Source organism: Castor canadensis, chromosome 1 (genome assembly GCF_047511655.1).
Source record: "Castor canadensis chromosome 1, mCasCan1.hap1v2, whole genome shotgun sequence".
NCBI classification, from domain to species: Eukaryota; Metazoa; Chordata; class Mammalia; order Rodentia; family Castoridae; genus Castor; species Castor canadensis.
Window position 1 is genome coordinate 2,906,797 of NC_133386.1, and position 25,724 is coordinate 2,932,520.

At 51.4% G+C, this 25,724-nt stretch overlaps 1 protein-coding gene and 2 long non-coding RNA genes across 4 annotated transcripts; all 3 read left to right on the forward strand.

The window, feature by feature from the left end:
- Positions 1 to 2,093: 2,093 nt before the first annotated feature.
- On the forward strand, positions 2,094 to 10,775 carry Prr18 (proline rich 18). 2 transcript variants are annotated; one of them, XM_074070591.1, is made up of 3 exons: positions 2,094 to 3,190; positions 7,231 to 7,682; positions 7,763 to 10,775. In XM_074070591.1, exons 1-3 carry the CDS (start codon positions 2,947 to 2,949, stop codon positions 8,816 to 8,818), a joined length of 1,752 nt encoding a protein of 583 aa, XP_073926692.1. In that variant the 5' UTR covers positions 2,094 to 2,946; the 3' UTR covers positions 8,819 to 10,775. The 2 variants fall into 2 exon arrangements, with proteins under 2 accessions (XP_073926692.1, XP_073926703.1); XM_074070602.1 differs by having other exon boundaries at positions 7,231 to 10,775.
- A 6,171-nt stretch (positions 10,776 to 16,946) lies between these two features.
- LOC141422552 (uncharacterized) lies at positions 16,947 to 20,420 on the forward strand. The gene is made up of 3 exons (XR_012447178.1): positions 16,947 to 17,124; positions 18,254 to 19,600; positions 19,910 to 20,420. It is a non-coding gene; the product is annotated as an uncharacterized lncRNA (long non-coding RNA).
- Positions 20,421 to 21,254: 834 nt separating this feature from the next.
- Positions 21,255 to 25,271, forward strand: LOC141420654 (uncharacterized). The gene is made up of 2 exons (XR_012445165.1): positions 21,255 to 23,012; positions 23,951 to 25,271. It is a non-coding gene; the product is annotated as an uncharacterized lncRNA (long non-coding RNA).
- The last annotated feature ends 453 nt before the right edge of the window (positions 25,272 to 25,724 follow it).

Here is a 25,724-nt window from a genome sequence, read left to right on the forward strand (position 1 = left end):
TATTTGCCTGGGCTGGCTTCAAACTGATATCATCCTGATCTCTGCTTCCTGAATAGCTAAGATCGCAGGTGTTAGCCACCGGTGCCCAGCACTAAGCAGTTTAATTTAATAAAATTTAGTTTAGGTACTTCATAGTCTTCTATAGAAAAATGAGTAAGATGCAAAGATGCAGGCTCCATACTAAGCAATAGCACAAGGACAGTGTGGGAAAGGTAACAACTGAAAACCAAGCACCATCCTGATCTAGGGAGGGAGGTGAGAGGTGCTGGTGAGAAAATAGTCAGGTGACCTACATGCTATCAGGGACAGGAAGCTGCCTGCACCCTGGGATGGGGACCCTAGAGGAGGGGGTGTTAACTACTCATAGCCTGGGAGATGACCCTGGAGGGGCAGCGGAGATGGGTTGAGCAATATCCCAGTGTCCCTCAGGTATCCATGTGCAACCCTATAGTCAGTGGCAACAGGAATGCATTTGCAGGGAAGGAGTGAGTAAGCAAATGCCAGTGTGGTTAAGCAGTGCAAAGTCCTGTCTTGGGTGGTATGACAAGAGCTACTGGGGAAAGAGCCTCCAGAGGGTGGGAGAAGAAGGGCTTGGTGTGGTTAGGCTAGGAATAAGGTGGACAGCAGGCAGGCTATCATGGAGATGAGTCCATGCAGGGCAGGATAGGAGATGGCTGGAGTCTTGTGGGGAGTTCACGTAGTTTGGTATCACCAAAGTACAAAAGTGGTGGGAGGGGAAGGATGGCCAGGGTCCAATCTCATGACTTGTGACGTCAGAAGTCTGCTGGTCAATGCCCTCCTCCATTGACAAGGAGAATGTTTTTGGGCGTTCACAAGTACACGCTTGCCCTTGGTGCCAGGAGAGAATACCACAGATGTCTCAGCCTCAGAAAGATCTAGGTGACACAGTAAGTGTGACAACCATGGCTACAGAGGTACCACAGGGTATCGTGGGGTGTAGAGCACAGCTTAGCAGCTGCAGGTGAGACAACAAGAGGAAGAGGCTGGCCTGGAAAAACCAAGGCCAGCGAAGGCAGAGTGCAGGTCTATGACAGGAGTTAGCAAAACAGGAGCTTAGCTCTCAGAACAGACTGGGGAAGGGCAGTCACATGCAGTGCTCCTGTGGAGACCTGGCTGTTGTCTTGGTCCTGCTGAGGTCTTGCTCTTCCAGCCAGGGTCTGCAAGAGGCACATCTGGCTCCTGCCCTCCACTGTGCTCTGTTGCATCTCTGAATCCTTTTGTCATGCTTTTCTGTCTCTTGGCTCACTGCAGGAACACTGAGCTGGAAAGAAAGCAGAACTGGGAACCCTCAGAGAAATGTCTTTTTGGTTTTGTTTCTGTCCAGATAGACTTTAAAATTCAAATGCTGTCTGCTTGCCTTACACCCTGCCTTGGCTGGGTTTAGCCTAGCCAAAGAAAGGGGGCTTTTAGGAATTTGTGAATGAAGCAAGGATTAACTGGAAAACCTGAAATCCAAGCAGCCCAGCTGGCGGACACTGGGGTTCTTCCTGAGCAAAAGTCATACGGGAAATGGAGGACAGATTGGGGGCCACTGTCCGAGGTACAGTTTGGTTCTCAGCAGCCTGGAGTGTGCTCTGTGTTGCTGCAGGAGGGTCTCAGGACAGAACAAGGAGCAGTTTTGGGTAAAGGTGCTCACCATCAGGTGCAGTATGGCCTCCTGATTGAGAAGTGGGTTCCTATGTCCATGCAGGTGGTGAAGAGACGAATGGAAGGTGGACAGGGTGGCGCCTTACTGAAAGCTTTGAGCTTCTCTGTGGAGATGACCCCCTCAGTGCTGGGCAAGACAGTAACAGCTGTGCTAGGCCTGTGTAGGCATCAGAAGACCTGGAGGACATTGCTGCACAGGACTAAAGATGGGTGAACACAGCCCCGCCCCAGGTCTGGGATATGTGTGCTTAGAAAATGGTGTACTCTGGCATCTGCGTGCATGTGCAGGGTGACTAGTGTCTGGTGGATCCCCGGCACAGTCGGTGTTTGCATGCAGATCCAGTTGTCTCTGCCCCATCTCCACCTTGCAGGGTGAGGAGGGGTACGTACAGGGAGGGGGGGCGGGGGGGCGGGTGAATGGACCACCATGGGAAGGAGTGTGAGACAGGCTGCATTTGTATTTTCAACCAAGTGGATATGTAGGGTTGGCTGCAGCCTGTGCCAGAATGTCCTGGGCGGAGCTATTTTAGTGTGAAAGTTACTAGTCAGTCTCTCTTGATCAGCCAGAGAACTCCCCACGACTTAGTTCCCGCATAATCCTTCAGGATGGGGCCCCAGGAAAAGGTCTGTGGCCATGGTGAGCTCTGGCCTCAGAACATCAGTCAGGCCTTAGCATGACTGCACTGTCTGTCCCCACCCTACTTGTTCTCGGCCCACCGTGCCCTCTCCTTGCTTTGTAGCTAGCTCCTCAGCTGGTCGGCAGCACGGACAGGTGCTAGTCACATGGTGGTGTGTCCCAGGACCGTGTCTGCCAGCCACCTGAGATCAGTGCACGTGAGAGCAGGGAGCATCCCTGAGAAGAATTCATGCTCGGCCCACGATGGGTCCATGCATAGGCTCTGGGGGGCATCATGACCTTTACCCCCCATAGTACAGTGGACCCTTGGTTCCAAGGAGGCCACTGTGGAGGGAAAACAGTGCTCAGGGTGTGTAGAGTGCAGTGCTGTCCTGCGGAGGCTTGGTTCATTTTTCCATAACGCCATTCAAACTTCTATTAAAGACATGGAAATTTAAAATTTTCATTTTATCACTTAAATTGAGTACACAACTTTTACCTGACTTTTTAGGAGGCATATTTTCACAAAACAGAGGTCAGGGAAACACTCAGCAGATGACAGGACAATTTTACACAACTGACAACGGGATTGACTGGAGAGTGCAGGAATTTAAAATTTTTGTTTTTGAAATTTTTTTTTTTGACAGCATGTGGTCAAAACCATGTGTAATAAATCTGCAGATAAGACAGGCTTTCTGTATTTCTGTATGCAACATTCTGTATTTCTGTGTTTACTATTCCATTGCCTTTCCAAGGTGCTGGGGGATCCTCGTGGTGTGCAAGGTGACTGGCATGAGCCCCTGAGACCTGAGGTGCGTCTGGCTATTGGCTGCAGCAGCAGTCCAAGGAAGGGTAGCTGGCTCCCAGGCAGGTGGCCCTCACTAGAATCGCAGCAGCCACCACCATGTAAGCATCTGAAAAGGGGGAGGGGCGGCTCCATGCTGTGCCAGCTTGGATCAGCACTCCACTCAGCCTGTTTCCTCATCTCAAAAAAGGTTTTATGTGTGGTTGGACTAGTGACTCCACAGGACGGCTGGGAGGAGTCAGCGGGCAGTGCCTGGCATGTAGCATTCAGTAGATAGGCCACAAAGGAAGGGTGTGGGCATCTGCTGGAGGAGCTGCAGTCCAACACAGAGGAAGGGCCTTTACACACCTCGAGACCAGGATGTGTTGAATTCATGCCACAGTGCTACCAAGGAAGCCACGAGGGAGAAAGTATGTCTAGGGCCGGGTCTCAGAGTCAGTGGTGTGGGCCACTCTGCCTGGCCCTGACAGGGTGAGGTTTTCACAGTGCCATACTGGTGACAGATGACAGCCATCCTGACTGGGCTGTAGCAGCCTCTCAGATCCTGGGGGTCTGAGAGGTCTGTGTGCTGTGACCCAGGTAACCTATGGGAACTCGGATTTCCAGCGGGGGTGGTGGGTGGGGAGTGGGAGGCATCTCGGGGAGCAACCAGTGCCAGAGGGAGGGGCAGAGGCAGAGAGACAGCTAACGTTTCTGTTGGCATGCCAGATCCCCAACATGGACTTCACCCTCCTCTTCCCTTAAACACTGATTAAATCATCTCTCAAAGTGTGAAACTACCTATGGAAACGCTCCTGAGGTCATTTAAGGCTGCAGCATGCTTGCTTGTACAATGTTTCTGCAAAACTGTCATTGAATTTTCCCAGCTCCCTTGAGAACCAAGTGCACACCATGGTCAGCACAGTGTGGCAGGATGGTTGACAGCATCAGTGCACTCTCCATCCCACCTGCTTCTCTCAGTATCCCCCACCCAGAGTCATGTCCTACAGGTACCACCATCTCTAGCTTTCAGGTGAACTATTTAAGGAACAGCTTAAAATCAGATGCTTTTGTGGGGAATGAGGAGCCAGTTAAACTCCCAACCTTGTGGGGAAAGTGTTTGTGTTTGATGTAATAGAATGAATGGAAACTGCCAGGGAATTGGGATAGTTGATTAGCTTATCCTGTCTAAAATTCAGGTTTAGATCTGGGCACAGTGGCTGGTGTATGTAATCCTGGCTATTCAGGAGGCAGACGTGGTGAGGATTGATGTTCAAGGCCAGCCAGAGCAAAAATTTTGAGACCCCCATCTCAACTAGTAAAAGCTGTGTGTGGTGGTGTGCACCTGTCTTCCCAGCTACACAGAAAACATAAATAGGAGGATCACAGTCTAGAATGAAAAAGGCATAAAAGCAAGACACTATTCGAAAAATAACTAAAGCAAAAAGGGCTTGGAGGTGTGGCTGAAGTGGTAGAGAGCCTGCCCAGCAAGTGCAAAGACCTGAGTGAGTTTGCAAAAAAAAAAAAAAAAAAAAAGAAGAAGAAAGAAAAGGAAGGAAAAAAAGAAAAAATTCTGGTTCAGCTTTAGGTTAGATGTTTGAGTACTTATTGCTGTATCAAGTGTAATTATTTAGATCAAAATACAGAACAAAGTGTGGGGTATGGGATGAGGAGATAATTAGAAAAACACCAGAAAATATGAGAAATGTTTACCGTTTTGAAGTTTCTCTGAAAGTACATGTATTATGTGCCTGGCGAAACCAAGGAATTGAGCTAATGAGAACAAAGTTCAACATTTTCTAGAATAATGACCAACCTCCTGGTCTTCTAATCTGATTGCCGGCCCTGGTCTTATTCACTGGCAAACAAATCAAGCACCCTGGTGTGCTCATGCTGCTGCATGAGCAGGCGTCCACCATGGATGGTTCCTGTAATCCAGGCCCAGGGCTGGACAGGGGCCTCCCACGCGCCCCGGTGACTCTCAGCTCAGGCAATTCACATCTGTGGAGCTGTAGCCCTCTGATGCTGTGTGGGCCTGGGTGTAATCTTCCTGATTATTTAGTGATTGAAATATTGTCTGTGAACGTTTTGTTCATTCTGGAAATGTCTTTAGGGCTGTTGTAATGAAAAGTCTTTGTGCTAACAGACTTACTCTGATGGGATAATGGGGGGATCATGCTAATTCCTGAAGTGATAATTGTTACATTTGAAATTACAAAGTCAGATTTAATTTGAAAATTACTGACATAATGAAAAACGTGCCCAGTTCTAAACGTATCACTTAGTTTTGCTTATCGGCCTTTCCAATTAGCCAGCTTATCTGTGGTGGGAAATGTAATGCCCTTGGGACGAAATGTAACCGTGTGTAGCCAGGCGAACCCCAAGCTGTGGTTGTGAACAGATAGGCTGGGCTGCCCCGAGTATTCAGGACTTGAATTTCACTGTCGGTACACAAACCCTTGCCACTGTGCTCTGGGTATGTTAGGAAAATCCCATTTAGATTAGAAGTTAAGTTTGACTGTATTTGTTGACTGTAATCACTTTTCTGTGTGTCACCTGTTGTGAGATCAATTTTTGGTCACCTTCTCTTGGTGTGACTTGGCAGGTCCACATCTTTTGCTGTAACTGTCACTCCGAAGGGTGTGGAGCATCCCAGCTTCTGGTCTGATAGTCTTTCTCTTCTTGATTATCCATCCCAAATGTCTTGCTTTGGGGCTGGGGTTCTCTCAGCCCAGTCCCCTGCCAGCAGACTCTTCCTTCTCCTTAATAGTCCAGTCTGGCTTTGGACTTGCACCTGGGGTTGTCTCACCTCTGACACCCCATTAGAGCTGGGTGATGCCGGGCAGGTGATGTACCTCTGAAAGCCCTGGTTTCCTTGTACAATGGACAGAGTAGTGAGAGTTCGGAGTCCTTGGCACATGGCCTTTCATCCGTATGTTAGCTCTTACCATTGAGACCAGCCACCCCACGTCTGTCCCTTACCTCAGTCCACTGTCACTTTGAAGCATCCTGACTTAGGACAGACACTAGGCACTCACTGTCACTGATGCCAGCACAGCTTTTGAACTACTGGATCCACACATGACGTGCAGGTGTCCAGCTGTTGGCTGGTTTTCCTCCATAGTCTGCCTCTCCTGCTGTACCCACAGAGATGGTGTCTGCCCCCTGCCCCCTAGTCCTCTGCTGATACAGGTCTGTCAGCCCATGCCTCTGCGTACACATTTATTCCCACACCCACGCTGAAACTAAAACCTGGAATAAAACTCGTGTGCTTTCATTCCACCCTGATCTGAGGTGGACTGTGCCAGCTGTCTGAGCCCACAAGTGGAGGCTGGCCACCTAGAGACCCCCACAGGGATGGAGGGCAGTTGTGAGTAGGAGACCTGTCTTGGCACAGCTCGTGGAGAATGCAAATGTGGTGGTTTGGAAGATTCTGGTGGCTTTTGTGGTACCTAAATCAACTTGTGGTAGCTCTGGCAAGAAACGTTCCCACCACCCATGCTTCCCTGACTGCCCTGTGCCCAGAGCCTCCATCTGCTGCTCTGCAGGGCTAGGGGGCCCAGTGACTGTCCAGATGGACACATCAAGTCCCCCTCATCTGCCTGTGCACTGAGCCATCACAACCTGATCCAGTAGGCAGTTTGCCCAAGAAAGCAAACCTGACAGCATTCTTTTATATCTAGGCAATTAATTATTCTTTAGAAATACAGGGGCTGCTCCTGGCGTTTTGGTGCATTGCTTCTAATTGTTGCGTTATTGATGTTTTCAACAAACGTGAATATTGTAAGAATGTCCTCTTGCTCTGTAACCAGAATATAAACTGAGGACAAAGACTTGTTTCATCCATTTTGAATCACTGCTGTAGTGATAAACATACTGCTTTGTTTAATCATCACTCAATAAAACAGCTTAATGCCTAATATTTCCTGCCATGATTATGTAACACACCGTTTTGCCCATTCACATAATGAAAATTAAGTTTTAATTTTAAAATAGCTCTTTAAGGAGTGGCAGCAACAGTGTGTACGAGTGAAACCATGGTTACTGTTCAACGCTCCCCGCTCCAGTCTTGCCAGCCTTCACTGCGATTCCACAATGTGGAGTCCGCACAGCCAGGTGGCCTCGATTCCTTTCCCACCATCTTAAAGCATTTTCTCTCCAGCGCGCAGGGTCTCCAGCGATGGCTGCACCATCCGGGCGCCCTACCTGCTCCCCGCCTCTGATGGACTTCACCTTCGGCCAGTGGAAGACACGCGGGGGAGCGCGGGGGCGCCGCACGCCAGCTCCCCGCCCCCGCCGCCCTCCGGCACTTTGTCCCCGGCATTCAACAGTCGGTCGCGACACCAGCGGGGCAGGCGCAGCCCAGGACTTGGAAGCCGCGACCTCCGCGAGCGCGCCCGGCTCCTCCTCCCCCGCGCCCAGCCCCGCGCGTCTCGGTGCTGCGGCCCGGGCGGTGCCGGGACTCGCGCGCGGTCGGGCGGCGGTGGCGGTGCCCGCAGGGTCCGTCCGGGACACGCAGTCCGGGGGAGCCCGGCCGCACGGGAGCGAAGGGGAGGGGGCGCCTTCGCTGGGGCCCCGGCTGTGAGGAGCGGGAGATGCGGTGACGGGCCGCAGGTGGGTGTGGAGGGCGCGCGGGTCCGCTCGGCCACAGATGGGGCGGGCGCGGGGACTAAGACCCGCCCTTCTCCTTCCAGGGGACTGACGATCCGTCCGCTCGGCGGCATCACGCCTTTCCCGCCGATGCCGCCGCCGCCACCGCCGCCCGCCCGGGCTCCGGGGGTCCCAGCCGCGCGCCAGCTGCCCCGGAGGTCCTGCGCGCCGCCCGCGCCCTCGCCGCCCGCCGCGGCCGGGGAGAAGAAGAAGAGGCCCCCCGAGAGGCCCGAGGTGCCGCTCTCCAGCTCCTGGCCCTCGGCCACCCTGAAGAGGCCGCCGGCTCGGCGCGGCCCGGACCCCAGCCCTGTCCCCGGCAGGACGCAGCCGCCGGCCCCTGCGCGCGCCCCGCACCAGGCTTCGCCGGGCCGTGCGGGGGTCCCGGCCACGTGCGCCACGCCCCGGCGAGCCGGCCCCGGCCACAGCCCTGCGGGGGCCACCTTCGCGGGGACCTCCGCGGGGGCGGAGGCCGAGCCCGACGACGCCATGCGCTTCTCCTTGAGCCTCACCCCCGAGGCCATCCTGGTCATCCAGAGGCGCCACCTGGAGAAGCAGCTGCTGGCGCGGCCCCGCAGGCCCTTCCCTTCGCCCTTGGCCGACCCCCGGCGCCCGCTGGCCCCCTGTCCCCGAGCCAGAGCCGCAGGCTTGCGGAGGGGCTGCGCCACCAGCGCTCCCGACGCGCTCCCGGACGCGGGCCTCGCCCGCCGCCCGCTACCCCGCGTCCAGCTGCTGCCCGGGGGCCTGCAGGCCGCCACGCCAGGGCCGCGGCCCGCCGACCTGCGTCCGGTGCTCAAGGTGTCGCTACTCAACGAGCGGCACAAGTACGACGACGTGGAGTACGAGGAGGAGGCCGAGGTGCTGGACGAGGGCCTGGTGCGCAAGTGCACCGAGTGGCTGCGTGGTGTGGAGTCGGCGGCCGCCGCGCGGGACCGCACCGGGCACCTAGACTCGCTGCCACACCTGAGCACCCTGTGAGCTGTGAGCCAGGTGCACCTGCAAGGGACAGGACCTCCTCCTGGACGCCTGCCCCAGGTGGGTGCGCTTATGGGAGACCCACAGCCTCCTCTGAAGTCCATCACCCACGTCCTGGGCACCTGTGAGCTACGTAGGCCTGCGCGGGACACAGACGCACCGTCGCCCACCTCCTGCCCACACTGCTCCGCTGCTGGGCAGGCTAAGGCGTCTCTCTCCCATGCTGAAGTCTCCACCCAGAAGTCCACCTCTGTGCCAGCTGGCCTCTTAGCACCCTCAGAGATCCTTAGGGTCATGGGAGGAGGCGGCTGTGAAGATGCCTTCCTGCCCCCACCGAGGGTGTTTAGAGTCCCTCTGTTCAAGGGGCCTGACCTACGGCCACACCCCCTCCTGCTGGTTTCACTCTGCAGTGAGCAGAGGTGACCTCCAGGAAGGTAGGTGGCCCAGAGGTTGGCTTCTGTCGCAGAGTTAGGATGTGGTGCTACATTTATGATTTTGACCTCTCCCAAGTCAGAAAATTGCTGGGGCAAGTTCACTAGTTTTCAGTCTCCAACATCCTAGTGGCCTCGTGGTCACCACAGGGGGATCTTGGCGGATCCGTGCTGTGTGCTCACACACACTGCATATGTGCACAGGTACGCTAACAGCCCATGCATCTGTGTGCATGCGCGCGCACAATCACCTACCGTGCGCAGCACCCAGGTACACAATCACACATGCGTAACCGCTCTCTCACGCACGCTCACACTCACACACGCATCTTCTGAAGCACAGTGTGAAGATTGTTTTCAACACCTGGCTCAAAGCAGGGGAGGAAGGAGGGTTGGCTTTTGTTAAAAGTGTGGTGTTTACTGAGGGCTCCTGCAGGGGCTCCTGCACTAGATAGGACAGTCACGATGGGAGGGATGTGTGGGACAGCTCTGGCTGCAGGAGCAGTTCAACGGAGGGGAAACCAGGAAGTCCTGAGGGTGAGGGGAGGTTCAGATAGGTTTTTAGTGTCTAATCACTGTGAAAATCAGTGACATGTGGCTTTGTATGTTTGTAAATAGTGACTTTTAAAACTCAATTTATTATTTGAATAAATGTTAAAACTCCTTTGCCTCTTAGTAGCCATGCCCTGCCCACTAACTGGCGGCTGATTTCTAGATTTTTCTTCCATGCCTATCAGTGGATTTAATCCTAAGCATGAGAAGGAAATAAAATGTTTTAATCACATAAGACTGGCTATAGAAGAGTAATACATTACCTCAATTTTTTACTTATTTTATAAAACTCTAACCAATTTAATGTTTATCTTGTTAGACTTTGATGTGTCAAGTCTTAATTATATTTTAAATTGAAGCCTTACATTTTTAAAACCAATTTTATACTTTTCTTGTGGCGATCTTTGCTCTGATCTCAATGTTTTCTCCCTCACATTCTAGGCACAAGCCTTTAGTCCAGCAGCAGCTCCATCAGACACCAGATGAGTTGCGAAAACAAAAGTAACTCCTCTTTTCTGATCCCTGTTTGAAAGCTGGGAAAATAGATTTTCTTTTACTTAAAATAGTTAACACCAGCCAGGCACAATTAGCAGTGCTGCTGGAGTAAACTGGAGGCATCTGTTTCTGTAGCTATTCCCACCCCTGACCATGAACTCCGGCTGCCCGTGGAGCACAGCAGGGCTTGCCTGGGGGTGGGACAGGTGGACACAAACAACTTGGTCTCACCTGCATCCAGTAACCTCTGCCCTTGGTTGTGGTAACAGTAGTCGTGGGGAGGCTTTCCTGGTGGCCAGCTCTGCCGAGCAGCTTTCTGCCTCTTTGTCTGTCCATCTGTCCCAGTCTGTGTCTGTTTTGATCTTTCCTCTCATCCTCCGGCTAGCCTCATGGCACCACAGGAAGCTAAGCACATTCTTCCAGATTGTATTGTTCACTTTGGAGATGAGGGGACCTTTTTTGTTGCCCTGGTTAGTGACCTGCAGTAAGAAACAGGTCTGCACATGACACTTGGGTGTCTTCATTGCTGTTGCTGATATTTTGAGAACACTTTGTAAGTCACTCTACTACGATTTCTTACTATTTAAATAAAAGAGAAATGTGATGACTTGTGTTTCTTCTTGGGGAGGATATTGAAAACAGATCAGAAAGAGATCGTTGGAGGTATCAAATTCCTATGGGATGGTCTCTCCACAGGGGCCCTGGGTCTTCCTGGGATTGGCAAAGACCACGTGGTTTTAATCACTACTAGGTTTTGAAGAATTATGACAAATTCTAGTGACAAGAGTGTTGGCTTTGTCATTGCTGTGCCAGAATGCCTGGTGTAAATGACATAAAAGGAGGAACTCTTCGTTGAGCTCATGGTTTCATTCCATCATGGTAGGTGAGGCAGGGAGAGCAGTTCACACACATCATGGCAGACAGGAAGCAGAGAGAGGGTAAGGGCCAAGTCGGTCCCCCCATGATGCCCTCCCTGAGGCTAGGCCCCACCTCCTCAAGTTTCCACCACCTCCCAAAACAGCACCAGCAGCTGGGGACCAAGTAGTCAACACTCGAGCCTGTCGCAAATATCGCACGTCCAGGCCAGAATAAGACTATTTGACCTTGGCACTTAAACTTCTGAGGGAATGTGAGTTCTCACAGAGCTGATTCCAAATACACTGCTAAAAACGAGTACCGCAGAACAAGGAGAAGTGCTTCTGATTCCTGTATGCTTTAGGAACTGGGGACCCCAGATGAACTCCTGTAAACACTCACTAGAATGTTTTGCTTTCGCCTGAAATGGTTCTAAACTGGCCAGGCATGCTAATCAGAAGTTACAGGGTCCATTTAAATAATGGCCATGACTACCAGATTGCCAAAAAAGTGGGAATGTCACTTAATAAATGTGATTTGCTTACTCATCCATTTATTTATTTATTTACTTATTTCAAGGTACCAGGGATTGAACTCAGGACCTCATTCCACCACGCGAGCCACACTCCTGAGCCTTGTGCTTTTAGCTTGCTTTTCACATAGATTTTGTGCCAAGTTTTCTCAGGCTTGCCTGGAACTGTGATCCTCCTACCTCCAACTCCTGAGTAGCTGGGATTGCAGGTGTATACCACCACTCCCTGTCCCATGCAATTTGGCTTTAAATCTTTTGAGTTCCTATAAAAAAAACAAATGAAAGGGTCCCCAGAAGAAAGATTGGAAACCATTTTCTCTGTGTGTCATATATATAAGTGATGGCAGTGTTGTCAGATTCATCCATAACTGTACTATCCCCTAGCAAGGAGTGAGGTTGACTCCCATCCCAGAGTGGAGCCTCAAATGTGAGGTTAGGGGACAATCGTGTCTGCATTACGTGCATGTCAGTTCCAGAGGCTCACCATGTCGGACCCAATTCTGCTTCCTTCCAGAATAGCTGACAATGCAAGGTAGATATTCGCAGAATGTCAGGGCCTTTAGTTTTGTGGTTCTCCTCTGTTCAGCTTAGGATCGGTGATCTGTAGGTCTGGGTATATGAAACTTACTCTGAGACTGTAATTTTGTACCTTTGCTATTTTAGCCAATTGTGGTTATTGTTCAAAGGAAGTCGTAAAGCCATAGGCTGTAACACAGCAAAAGTTGCTCCTTGCATTAACAAATGCGTGCCTTTGTGACCTGTGGGAAGTCTGGCACACCATAGTTCAGACCAGTGCTGCTTCTGTCCATCTACTGATGGCAAGAGGGGCTGCTGCCTCCGTGGTCTGGGAGGGTGGTGGCCCTACGGTCCAGTGTAGAGACTGAGCCTTTCCCAGCAGGGCACCTAGAAAGCACCACACAGAAGGAAAGTGGGCTTGGGAGCCCTGCCTGGAGGCCGGAATTGATTCTGATGAAGCTGTCATTTGTCAGCTGTTTCTTATTGAACTGGGTCTTTGTTCCCTCTTCTGTTTACTGGGGCTGACCGAACATTGGTGGTCTTGGCAAGGATTGCCATGGGGTAGAGTGCAGGCTCTTGGGATGGTGTCTGCCTGTCACCCAGTTCATAGTCAACCCTGAAGTTCTCACTACGTCAAAAAAAAAAAAAATTCTTCGCTACTCAAAAAACATCACCTTCTGGCATTCCCCTGTGCAAATCTAATGTTTTTCCCTCTCTACGTAATGCACACCTTTGGTTGGGTTTCCCTGTTATTTCCCTGAGGGGTTAAAAAATAAAAATGTCTGTTGTCTGGGGAGAGTACTGGAGAGCGCTTAGCATTTTCCAGGCTCAGGGTTCGATTTCCAGCACTGCCCAAAAAAAAAAAGAAAACCCTTCTTATCTCACACTGTATCACTTACGTCCTGACCACAGAACTCAGCCCTGAGTTTCCTGGTAGCAGAAGCAGGTGAAAGGTGATGAGTTAGATGACTTCAGGATCTAATAACAAAGAAACACTACCCCTTCTCAAGAAACAAACTTCTTCCTAGCCAAAATTATTGTCATGTATTTCAGTGTTTCAATGTAACAGTGTCATGGAGAAATGCAGTTTGTCCCCTGCATTAATGCTCTTCAGACCATCAGTCCCAGCAGAAGCCAAGGAGATAATACTGCACCTTTGCCCTGTTGGACCGGCCCACCTTCTGGAGTGGATGACCTGGGACCTCCAAAACACGTGGCTCAACTGTAGGACGTGCGTCGATCTGCTCACACACGGAGCAAACACTGGCCCAAATCCCGGGAAATTATACAGTTATTTCCAGACTTTCTCTGTTTCTTTTTCTTTGGTGATGGTGGTCCTGGGGTTTGAACTCAGGGCCTGGACTTGCTAGGCGGGCGCTCTACCAATACTTCTTGAGCAGCGGGGATAACAGAAGTGAACTATAACAGTTGGCTTGTTCTTTTGATGGGGTCTCCCTTTTTGCCCTTGTTGGACTTGAACCTTCATCCTCCTCTGTCCACATCCCAAGCTGAGATTACAGATGTGAGCCATCTCACTCAGATTCCCAAGTCCCCTTTAGATTCTTGAAATTTTTGAAAGAAGGTAAAAAGTCTTATGTGGGCTGTATCTATCAAGACTTTTGGTATTTGAAATACAACCTTCAGCGCCTTTGGGCTGCACTCTGCGAGCCACTGGTGTCATCCATAGCCTGTTGGTTCCTGGGGCCTCCTGCATATGCTGCATGGGCACAACTAAATTACCAGGAAACATTTTAATGTACAGACTTCCCAGACCCCAAACCCAGATAGAGATCTGAATTCATGAGACCCAGGAAGGATCCTGGTGGGAGGGACGGACTGTGCAGAAGGGGCTTAGGATCCCTTCTGCAGAGCAAGAAATCTAAGAGCGGATCTAGGAAGTCCTTCCAGTGGAGGTCGTCTGTGTCCAAACATAAAAGTCCACCGTTGTCTTCAAAATCAGCCTCCCCTCTGCGGGCTCACTGCCGCTTCCTGGCCCAGTGTGTTCACGGTAGAGAAAGTACCCTGCAGTGACCAACAAGAATCCAGCCTCATTAGCCCCCAGGACCCAGCATCCTTGTGGGAAGAGATGGCGCTGCATGCTGGATGCCCACTTGGGGGAGGCCAGGCCTCAGACCCCGTCATCCCAAGTCCCCCCCTTGCTGACTGATACTCTAGGTCTTCCCAGTCTGCTTCTGTTGTCATAATTACAATGGCTCCTACCTCAGTGCTGACATAACACACCTGGCTCCATGTCTCCAGCCCGTTGTTTCCTCAGGGCATTAGGGGCTCACTCCGAGGACCCAGGATGTGCTGAGCTGTGTGTGAGGTGGTTTTATGAACAAACTAGCACATCTATAGAATATTTGGGGGAATAGCCTCCCAGCAGCCCCAGAATAATGGGCTGTTTACTCGGAAAATATTTACACTATTTCTTCTGGATGGAGGCCCCTGAGAGGCAAAGCTAGCAGGCCTGGTTTCCTACACACCTGAAGGATATGACCTGTTAAAAGGTGTCAGCCAAGAGCAATGACTTGGGGTCGAGGACACACAGCTAAGATTGAGCTAGGCTTTAGGAAAGCCAGTGGTTAGTCAGTGTTACTCAGCTCTGCCTGCCCTAACAGCGGGCCACAGACTTGGCAGCTTGAAATGGAGGTTTACTGTCTCACAGTGCTGGAGGCTGGAAGTCAAGGTCAAGATGTCAGCAGGGTTGGTTCCTGGAAGGGCCTCTCTTCTTGTCTTGCCAACGGCCACATTCTAGCTGTGTCCTCCCAGAAAGGGAACATCAATGTCCTCTTTCTCTTCTTATAAGGACACCGGAGCTGTTGGGTCTGAGTCCCCCTGTGACTCCACTTACCTATAATTACCCCCTTAAAGATGCTATCTCTAAATGCAGTCCACTTGTGACTTTTGGGTTAGACACAATTCAATCCATAACATGATCCAGGATTTCGGATTTGTTCACGACTTCATGACCACAAATGGACCGATAATATTGTCAGTTTCTTCCTCCACCTGTGTACACACACATAACACACGTACCCAAGTACACACATGTACACACACGACTTGTACACGTGCATATTCACACACACATACATGCAAGTTTCGGAAGCATACTAATGAGAGAGGCGTTTTTATTGAAGTCCAGAAAACCCATACTGCAAGCTTTATCTTCTCTAGACGACAGCGTGGAGGTAAGACGGCCTGCTTAACGGGGAGGAAATTTCAGCAGGTTCAGGGTCTCTCACCTAGATTTTATTTGAACCCCTCACCCTCTTACTTTTGCCTTTGTGTTTATTTCGCCGTTGGCTCTTGTTCTGAAGTGTCTGTAGCATCTGCAGCCAAGGGAGTGTGGAGGGGTCACGCAGGGAGAAGGCCAGCTCCGTCTGTCTCAGTGGGTGCCTTCTGCCCAGGCTGTTTCTTGTCACTGTCCCGTTTGACACTTGCCTCTGTATCTTCCATAGTCGGTTTGTGTAAAAGATCACGAATGAAGATCAGGAATGAAAGAAGGGCTATAACCACGGATCCTAAGAGTTTGCAAAGGTGCAGATGGGGTTGCAGACAGAAGCTGTGGTCCTCAGCACTTCCAGGCTACTGTCAACCATGCCAGAGGGGGCGCTAAGCAAGGTTTTCTTCTGTTATTTTAGAAAAAAATCCTTTCTGTGGCCGATATCTAGGTCATCAAACATGAAAAACACCTGATACACACATGATAGAAATGGAATTCTTTCAATTTTCAAACAAAAAAGAGGAAGATCAGATTGAAGGTAAGGGGGTCTTGGCTTTTATTTCTTTCAGCGAAAGAATTGTAGCAACTTCCCAACTCAGTCCAAGTGTGCTGTGGAAACACTTCGCCTCCGTACACGGGAGTCCAGCGTGCATGGTTGCGGGACTCAGCAGTGCATCCTGCATCCTCCCGCCCCCCCACACCAAGCTGGGTGCCTTGCGCAGTCACAGCTGGCCTTCAGTGAGTGTCTTGGCCCTGGGATCCGGTGATGTGGGTCAGCGCACCCTTGGCCTTCTTGTAACATCCAGCAGGATCAGCTTTAATTCCAGGTCTCACTGTCACCACCGAGCCAGGTCACTCTTGGCCTGTGAGTAGGTAAGGGGGACTCTGTATGATGTGGAAGTGCTGACACCTGGAACTTGCAGTCCACAGTCACAGTCTGCAGCGACCCTGCCTCCTCCCCCATTACATGCCCAAAGGAGTGTCCCATTTTGTTGGTTAGGTGAGGATCCCCAGGGAGCCACTCTCACCAACCTCCCACTGTGTCCTTGTCACTCTGTCTCTCTACAGCAGAGCCAGCACCATTTGGAGTTCAGATGGTTGTTCAGGGTTACAGAAAAGGACTGGTTTTACTAACTCGTCTCACAGTGGAGGGAGCCAGATGGGGACACTTATAATCATGAAAACATGGGGTCCTTATTCCTGGGAGTTGCTTAAAAGACACACTTGGATGAAACCAACTAGCTGGAAAAATGAGAAGGAAGAGGCGCCAAGGGACTCTGGGTGGTCCCGAGGGGACCATGCATGCAGGTGTCAGGCTCATGGTGAGGCAGGCGGCGGCAGCACACAAGCTGGGCTGCCTGGCTTAGATCTCAGGAAGGGTCCTCAGTCAGCCATGGCCACTGTGGACCCCTGCTTATTCCAAGTGCTGAGGCCTGGGCCTGACTCATGGTAGGCTGGTCCCCACTGTCACTGGTCACCATCGTGTCTAATCCTTTGGCACAGCCCCAGGATATGAGCCTTGATTATAACACAATGCCAGACAGGGACAATCAAGCCAAAGAGTTCTGAAACAATGGCTGCTGTCTGTGAACCCTGTCATCATGGTGTCGTCATGCACAGGGACAAAGAGCACACGCCACATGGCAGAGAGACAACAGGGACTTCAAACAAAGGCTCCACTCACCACTTCCAGCGCAATGCAAGCCTGCTCCGTGCCATCCCGGGTCTGCAGAGAAGCAGGGGAGAGGTGGAGAGCCAATTGCCGACCCTAAGACTCAAATACGTCCCTGGAGCTCGTCTTGTCATAGATGGTGCTGGGCACAGGTGGGTGCAGGGGGTGCCCCACCCCACCCCACCCCACCCCGGGAGTCCTGTTAGATTACCTGACCTTCACTCCAGAACAGCTTTCCTGAAAGTGGGCTGCGATCAGCACCTCTGGGGACGTAGCCTCATTGAAATCACATGTCCTCTTCCACAAACCATGGGAAATTTGCCACGATCTGAGAAAAGTGTTCATCACAGAGCGATCAGCACGGGGCGGGGGACGAGCAGCCTGAGAAAACGTGGACAGGCAGCACGAGCAGGGCAAGGCGGGCATGCTGATGTCCATCCGTTCTGTGTGTGCCCTTCTTAGGTTACGTTACCTTGTTCTAGAATCCTCGATGCGATGCGTCAAGCTGGGGAAAGAAAAGAGGAGCTGAGTAGAGGGAGCGTGAGGTGATGGGGAGATGGGCAGGACGTAGCAGATCTGAGCTTTCCGGGTGGCGAGGCTGTTAGGGACAGGCTGGGCACCTGCTCTCTCCGTTCTCTGGGGCCACCCTCCCTGAGCCAGCCTGCAGGTTAGGGTGCACCTGGGGAGCCCTAGTTTTGCCCTAAAACAGTCAAGCATGCGTGGGGCACCCAGAGGTGGTTCGCTGCTCTGAGGTAGGTGACTAGAGTGTGTTCAAGCACAGAGGGGCAGGCAGAGAACCTTCCAGAAGGCGTGGGTGTGGAGGAACAGCAGGACCAGGAAGAGATGGGAAGGGAGGGAAAGGGTCAGGAGAGGCCACCGTCCTCACTGCTCTGCTCCCTGGAGGAGAGGCTGTGAGTGGGGTGGGTCGGGAGGGAGGGAGAAGGAGACACTGACCCGGGCTTCATGAAGTCCCCAAGGCCCCCTGCTGGTCTGTGCCCCAAGTTCAGCCAAACTGGCCAAGGCTCAAAATTGTCCTGATACTTCTTCCTGGGAAACGCCTTCAGAGACTGTTTTTAAGGAAACAGACTCAAGTTAATATCATTGTGTGATCGTCCAAACACGAACATGGCAGTCCTGTGGGCCACGGTCACAGCAAAGGAGCAAGCAGAAGCTGTGAGTTCGGCCGGGCTGCGGGGCTGGGGTGGCTGCTCGCGGTACTGAGAGCTCCAGGTGCTTAGTTGCTTCCGCGGATGGACAGTCCTGTCGCTCTTCCCTCTGCAGGCCAGCATTTCAGATCTGTCTCCAGATGTGGCGGAAACCCACATCCCATATGGAGTACCGAAGGTGCCCCACAGGTCCCTCGCATTGTCTCCGGCCACTGACTGACCTTCGGAGGCTCAGCTCGTCCATGTTGCTGACTGCTCAGTGAATGTAGAGGCACAAATTTGTCTGGGTTGCCCTGTTGAGGCGCTTGTCTGCTCACAGGTTGTGTTGGAAGGCTGTGGCAGATTCAGCCGAAGTGAAGTCCCTTGTTTTGTCCAGTGCCATAACAGAATATCACAGACTGGCATTTCTCCTAAGAGCCCTTTATCTTTCCAAAAGGTCTTTTGTTTTCCATAAAGTGCCCTTTTCCCATTCTTGTCCCCTATTAAATTAGGTGTATTGACCCCAAATCTGAACCTCCCCTGTGAATCATTTGTCCCCAAGTGTTCCCAGTGGATGCCTGAGGTAGTGACATTTGTGTGCTATTCTTTTGTTAGTCTGTCTTTTCTCAGTTCATCCACAGGCCCCCAGCCACTGAACCTAGAGGGTAGAGGAAATGTTTTCTCCCCTAGGTTAGCACTGGAAGTCAGCTGTGCTTCGACACCATCAAAGGGGAAGGTCATTAGAAGGTCACGGGTGGAAAAGGAACAGGGGGTAAAGCCGAAAAAAGTCAGAGCAGGCCTGGGAGCCAGGTGACAGGACAGAGCAGAAGGTCACAACAAGGATCAGAGCCTTGAATGAACATCCCCTGCCACCCCTCCCAAGGGTCCCTGCATGCATTGCATGCACCACACGGCACCATGATCACCTCTTAGCAAATGCCAAACACATGCTCGGTGCTGGCTTGAGAGCCCTGGCCGAGTCACTGAACAAGATGGCTGCGGGGCTTGCATTCCAATGGTGGAGACGAGAAATAATAATACACGTTGTGTGTTAGGACGTGATGTGCCCAGTGGTGTCACGGCAAGTGACTCTGAGCGAAGACTTTCAGGTGGCAGGGCCAGCCAATCAGACATGAAGGGAGAGTGGCCAGGCAGAGGGACGAGCTAACGGCAGGACTGAGACACAAGAAAATGTGAGGAGGGCCTCGAGGACAGCCCAGGCATGAGAGGCTGGGGACACATCGTGGAGTCCTGTGGGACCCAGGAGCACCAAGTAGGCATTTTCCGTGAGAGAAGGACTGAAATCATGGTTGTCAGGTGTCAGGGAAGGAATTCTCTGCTCTTGGGGCCATCATGCCCTCTGCACCCAGCTGCCTCAGGGACCCTGCAAACATGGCACATCAGGAACCAGCCTCTTTCTGCCAAGTCCCTGCAAATATAGGAGGAAAGGAAGCCAGCACACTGCTCAATTGTCTGCTAAACTGTGAGTGTCTTTCAGTAGTGGCTTAAGAAAATTTGGAATGGTTTTTAAGATAATTAAACACAGAAAGTGAAAAAAATCCCTTCACTTTTTATCAAGAGAAACTCTGCAGTTTGTTATGTCAGCCCCCCACCCCCCATTTCATTGTCCTCCTCAGAGAAATGAATAAGGATGACAGCTGTGCCCCTGGGGACAGTGGCCTGGGAGGGAACCGATCCCTTGGCACGGGATTGGGCACTGGTCTTAGTGATCCTGCACGCCCTGACCTGGACAGTGCTCAGCAATTTCCTCTGCTTTGTCTCCTTGTTCCAGTGACAAAGGCACAAAGTCAGAAAAGAGAAGAGGAGGTGGAGGGAGCGGCAGGCATGTGGCAGTGTCACAGGGTGACCCAGGAAAGTGGCTGTGACACCTGTGCCCAGGAAGGAACAAGAAGCTCACAGTGGTTGAGCCACTCCGCCAGCCCTTTTTTTGTGTTGGGTATTTTCGAGGTAGGATCTCAAGAACTATTTGTCGGGGTTGTCCTCCAACTGTGATCCTCCTGATCTCTGCCTCCTGAGTAGCTGGGATTACAGATGTGAGCCACCAGTGTCCGCCTTCATGCTCTTTTAATGCTTTGGCATTTTCCTCTTTGTAAAAATTCTGGGGAAAGCTAACCTGTGTAAAACAGAAAATGAAGGTTATTCGTGATTCTGTCCTCTGGCTGTGGCCTCCTTTGTCCTGTGTCCACTTTAGAGAGTGTGCAGGACAGGGGGTATGGCTCAAGCAGTAGGAACACCTGCTTTGTAAGTAGGTGTTCAGACCCCAGTCCCATCCAAAAAATTTAAAAAGCGTACAGTGTGCACCTGTAGAGGGAAACTCACACATCACCAAGGGCTTCCCCTGCGGCCACATTTACTTCACAAACTCTCTAAACCAGCACTGAGCTCACACCCACTCTTTGGAGGGCATTGTAAATGCCCCTAGAATGGCAGTGCCCCCGGTGTCTGGGTCCTTATGAGTGTAAGGCACACTTGGGTGAGGAGTGATGTTTGCATGTCTTTATGGACAGCTCTGATTACTCTTGGGATCACTTCTGGGAATGGGGGTCTAGGAGCGAGGACACATTGAATTGTCTGGATGATTTTTTCTCAGGAGAGATTACCGACGTGCCCTCCAGTTGGGGTCTGAGGATGTCTTTCCCACTTACAGAGAGACTTGGCATTGTCACTTAAAAAAAATGTCAATTTGATAGGCAACAAGAACAAAAAGACACTTCACTCAACTTCTTTGATGAGTAGTGAAGTTGAACTTTTTGTTTTAATGAGGTGACAGAATATCTTGTTAGATAAATTGTTTACCATGGCTATTTTTTATTTTGCTTTTAGTAGAGAAAGGTAACAATAATGACTAACACTTATGAAGTATCTGGTGTCAACTAGACTTTGCTTCCAAGCACGGCATGTACAATGACTTCATTTGACTTTCTTGACTTCCTTGTGAGTTAGGTACCATTTAGCAGATGAGAAAATTGAGGCCCAGAAAGGGTGATGGACTTGCCTACCATCACACAGCAGGAGGCTACTTTGCTCCTATCTCCATGCATACAATCTCTCCTGGGTTTGAAGGACAGAGAGGGTGAGGGCGAGGGGACTTTTTGTTTTGTAAGCAGTAAAGAAATCCCCTTCAAAATGGTTTCATTTTTTCAGTTCCTCTTAGATGTACCCTCTGCCCTGGGATGCTGGTAAGGTTCAGTTGTGTGTGTATGTGGTGGGGGGAGGATAACACAGTCCTTTAGCTCTCACAGGTGACCAGGTAACCATGACTTTCTGGTGAGGTAAACAAACACAGAGCTACAGGAAGTACCTCTTGCGTCTCTCTGGAGCGGCTGCCGCAGCCAGTGCATAGAAAGGCACACAAAGTCTGTGACCCAGCACGCCCGGCCCGTCTGGTGGGGGTGGGGAGGCGAGGGCCAGCATTCTGCTGGGGCAGGTGTTGTTGCTCTTTTCCTCATGTACCCCAGTAGTTTGGATCTTGACTGTCCTCCTAATGCCCCTGTGTTGGAAGCTTGTCCTCAGGGTGGCCCTGTTGGGAGCTGGTGGGACTGGTAGAAAGGGGTCCAAGCAGTGGATCCTTAGGTCACTGGAAGTGTGGCCTGGAGGGAAAACCTACCCAGTTCCTGGCTGCAAGGTGAGTGGTTTGCTCCTCACCATTGCCACCTGGTACCCCCACCAGCGGTCTAAAAGCAATGAATCTCCCGTCTCAGGGACGGAAATCTTTAAAACCATGAACCCAAACAGCCCTTTTCTCTCTATAAGTCGATTATCTTGGGTGTTTTGTTATAGTGATGAAAAGCTGACTAATCCACGAGCACCAGAACCAGCTCTCCAGGTTCCTGGTAGGATGACTGCAGTGGACACCTGATGCTCACTCTTCTAATTGTCACCGAAAAGACTCAGGAAAGAAAGGAAAATTTATTGCATTCCTAAATCCTCTTAAAGATAATGTTTAAAATGACCTAAAAAAGTACTTTAAGCTGGGCACCAGTGGTACACACCTGTAATCCCAGCTACTCAAGAGGCAGAGATCAGGAAGATCAAGGGTCAAAGCCAGCCGGGGCAATTAGTTTGTGAGACTGTATCTCGAAGAAACAAAAATGGGCTGGTGGAGTGGCTCAAGGGCTAAGAGCTCATGAGGCCCTGAGTTCAAACTCTCATGCTGCCAAAAAAAACAAAACAAAAAACCCCACAAGGGATAACCCTTGTTAATTGTTTGGAAAAGAACAAACGCTGTCCATTAATTCTTTTGAGCCAAATATCTGCTTAGTGGGGAACCTCTGTGCTAACCCAGCGGTAGAGTGACATCCTTAGAACAATTATCATAGCGGTCACTTGCTGAAGGCCAGGGGACCATTAAGAATCCTTGGGCTCAAGTGTAGACCTAGGTTAAGCTCTGACAGCTGGTCCAGGCCACCAGCAGACTCAGACCCAGCCTGGCCCAGACATGGCCCCTGGACACATGGAGACTCAGTCACACTTTTCCCTACCCCAGATGTACCATGCCAGCTGCGCCCTCCTGGTGGCAGGCCCTGGATTTCTGTAAGCAGCTTAAAGGATGGAACCATGACTGAATAATCAACCGCGGCATTGCTTCCATTTCTAAGGTTGGCCTGTGAGGTAGCATTGACCTGTTTTGAGCATCCGTCTCAGGATACAGTGCTTGGCTTTCTAGGGTGCACCACGGGCGCCCTGTGGGGCTACTCATTTCAGGCCATGGTGAGCCAGAGCGAGATCCCAAAACCTCCAAGCAAGAAAATGACCCAGTAAGGAGACCCAGTGCCTTCCCTGATGAGGTGGCAGCAGTGGGCAGAGCGGGACCGGCTGTGCACACGGGACTGAGCACACGTCTCCAGGACCACTCTGTTGTGACAACGCCCTCGGTGAGTCCAGTCTGATGGGCACGGGGACCGTGGGGCCCTCAGTCACCAACCCGCGGTCACCTGTCCCCGCAGGCCTGGTGCGCAGTAGGCGCGGCGAGGGAGGGCGCGGGTTGGGGACAGTCCTGGGGGAGTCCTGGCAGGAAGTCGGGAGGTGGAAGAGGAGGCTGCCAGGGAGGAGTGAAAGGGCAAAGGAAAAGAGCCTGGTGATCTGGCTCCCCCTCCCCCAGAACACCTGCATGCCACCTGAGCTGACCTAGGAGGGTCCCCAGGCAGGATGTCATCTTTGCGAGGAGGCCCGTGAACCACTGCATTTTCAACAGCTCCTGGAAAATCACACAACTTTGCGGGGTATTGGGGTGTGCATTTGTTTGTTTTGCAAAAATAAAAGTAGCAAGGGAGAGCCATGCCCTCTGATTTTCATGAAAAATGTTCAAGGAAAATTATTACCTTCTGAAATACTTTTGGAGATCACACCAGATCTTTTTATTGATGGAATAACCGTCAAAGGCCGGAACTATTCAGCAATCTCTTTCTTCCCAGCTGAGGGAATCAGCTGTTGGTTCTGTCAGTATTGGACAGAACCTGTTTCCAGCCCTGGCTGGCCCAGGATAATTGAAAACAAACAAACCAAAAACGGCCATCTCAGGCTTCAGTGAGTCACTTCTTTGAGGGTGGCCTGGGTGTGTCACCTGACTCCCAGGTGATTCTACTGTGGGAGGCAGTTACTATGTACCTTCCTCCACTTTGAAGACATCCATGCTGACGAGCTAAATCCACGCGCACTGTGTTGTTTTGCTCACCATCCTTTATAGAGGGGAATTTTGGAAATGTAGCCTGGAGAACAACTCCACGTTTCGGGGATAAGGGGAAGGCACAGAAAGTTGCAGAGCAATTGCAGTTCCCGGTATGTAGTCTGAGGAAACCGCTCTGTTTTTCAGCACTGCTGACACTTCTCCAAGGAGCCTGCAGGGCTGGGAGCCGGTGCACACTCTGTAGAGCCAAACAGAGCCCGGTAGCTGGGCTGGCGAGTTTGGAAGAGCTATGACAACCCTTCCAGTTCCAGCCTCAGGGTCCTAGGGTAGGAATTTGAACTCCACCCCAGGCAAGGTCATTCTGATTCCGTGAGGCCTTTGAGATGTCGGGGGAGGCAGAGATTCCTTAAGAGGTTTGGCACACCAGGGAAGAACTCTTCTACTTTGCAGCCATGTGGTCTTGGAGCTCAGTGACTAAAGCCACACAGTTCATACAAGACACTGCAGGTGGGACCTGAACTCCAAGGCTCCTGGCGTCCAGGGCGCCTGTCACCCTGGGATGAAGTCAGCCTCTTCTGCTCACAGCCACAGGCCCATCCCCAGGGCCTGCCCTGTGCTCACTGCAGGTGACTCCTCAAACTATCTCCACTGCTGGAACCAGGAGACCCCAGGCCCCTCCTGCTCTGACACCATCATTAAAGTGTGTCCCCTCAAGGACCAGAGCTGTTCTGCTGCGACAGAATTCTCTCCTATTAACTATTTTCTCAGCTGTTCAGAAGAGGAACCAGCAATAAGATAAAATTTCAAACTCAAGATCTGACTATGGGAGACTGTCCAAGAGGAACTGACAGTGTTACCTAAGGACAAAGATTACTTGCTGTTTCCCTCCACCAGCTGCGTCCACTGGGCACTGCAGGAGGAAGGCCATGAAGGGCAGCTCCCGCTCAGGATGACGGGAGTGGCTTTCCTGGGGCTCTGGTGTCTCGGGATGCCCAGTAGAGGGTGTCCTCCCCAAAGATGGGTCCTGATCTCACCCTCTGTCCTCACAGCAGCTGGTGCTTGGAAGAACATGGCCCCTGGCCTCCACCTTTACCAGAATAGTACACTCCCTTCTCTCCTAAGTGGCTGCCCACCACTTAGCTCTCACCAACAGGGAATCTTTCTGATAACTGGAGACAGAGGAGCCAGTGACTACACCTTAGTTGTAGATACTGACAGGTCCCACCCACTCGCGCTCTCTCCCATTCATTTATGTGGAGCCTTGTTCATATGACAGGTCTTTAATATGGTCAGATTTGGGATGTGGGAAAAGACTGTGGAAGTCCAGGGGAAACCGGACATCTGGAGTACAGACCCCGCCCTGGGTGGTGACTATAGGAAGAGACATGGCTTGTTGAGTGAACTGAGGCCCCAGTAATACATCTCAGGCCTGCTTCTCTGGCTGTTGGTTTTTAGAGAAGCAATATCAATGTTTGATACAATTACAACTTGTTACTGTAACATCTAATATTGTATTGTGTTTGTAAAATACTGAAGTTAATTTCATGGCACCCACAAATATCCCAGCAAAACTCAGAAGTCCAAAACTCTTAATGCTTGACCAAAGCCCTCCCACCGCCAGGTAACAGCCCTGTGTGAAGACAAGGAGGAAAAGGGAGGTGTGAGAGCCCACAGGGCAGGGGAGAGGAAAGAAGGCCTCTCCGTATTTCATTTGCCACTGCCTTGGTCCTGGGAGCAGCTGTAATCAGAAGGGAGTCACTGACCCTGTGAATTGGCCTAATTAGTCCATCATTCACGGACAGATTAATGTCCCCCTCAGTTCTATGCTCTTGGGGGCTTCTCCCACTGCACCCTTCTTCACACCATCTGGGCATCTTGCCTTGAGGAAGGTCGTAGACAGCCTCTGAGCACATGGGGCCAACATCCACTGTCCCCTGTCCCCAACTCAGAAGGCCTCTTC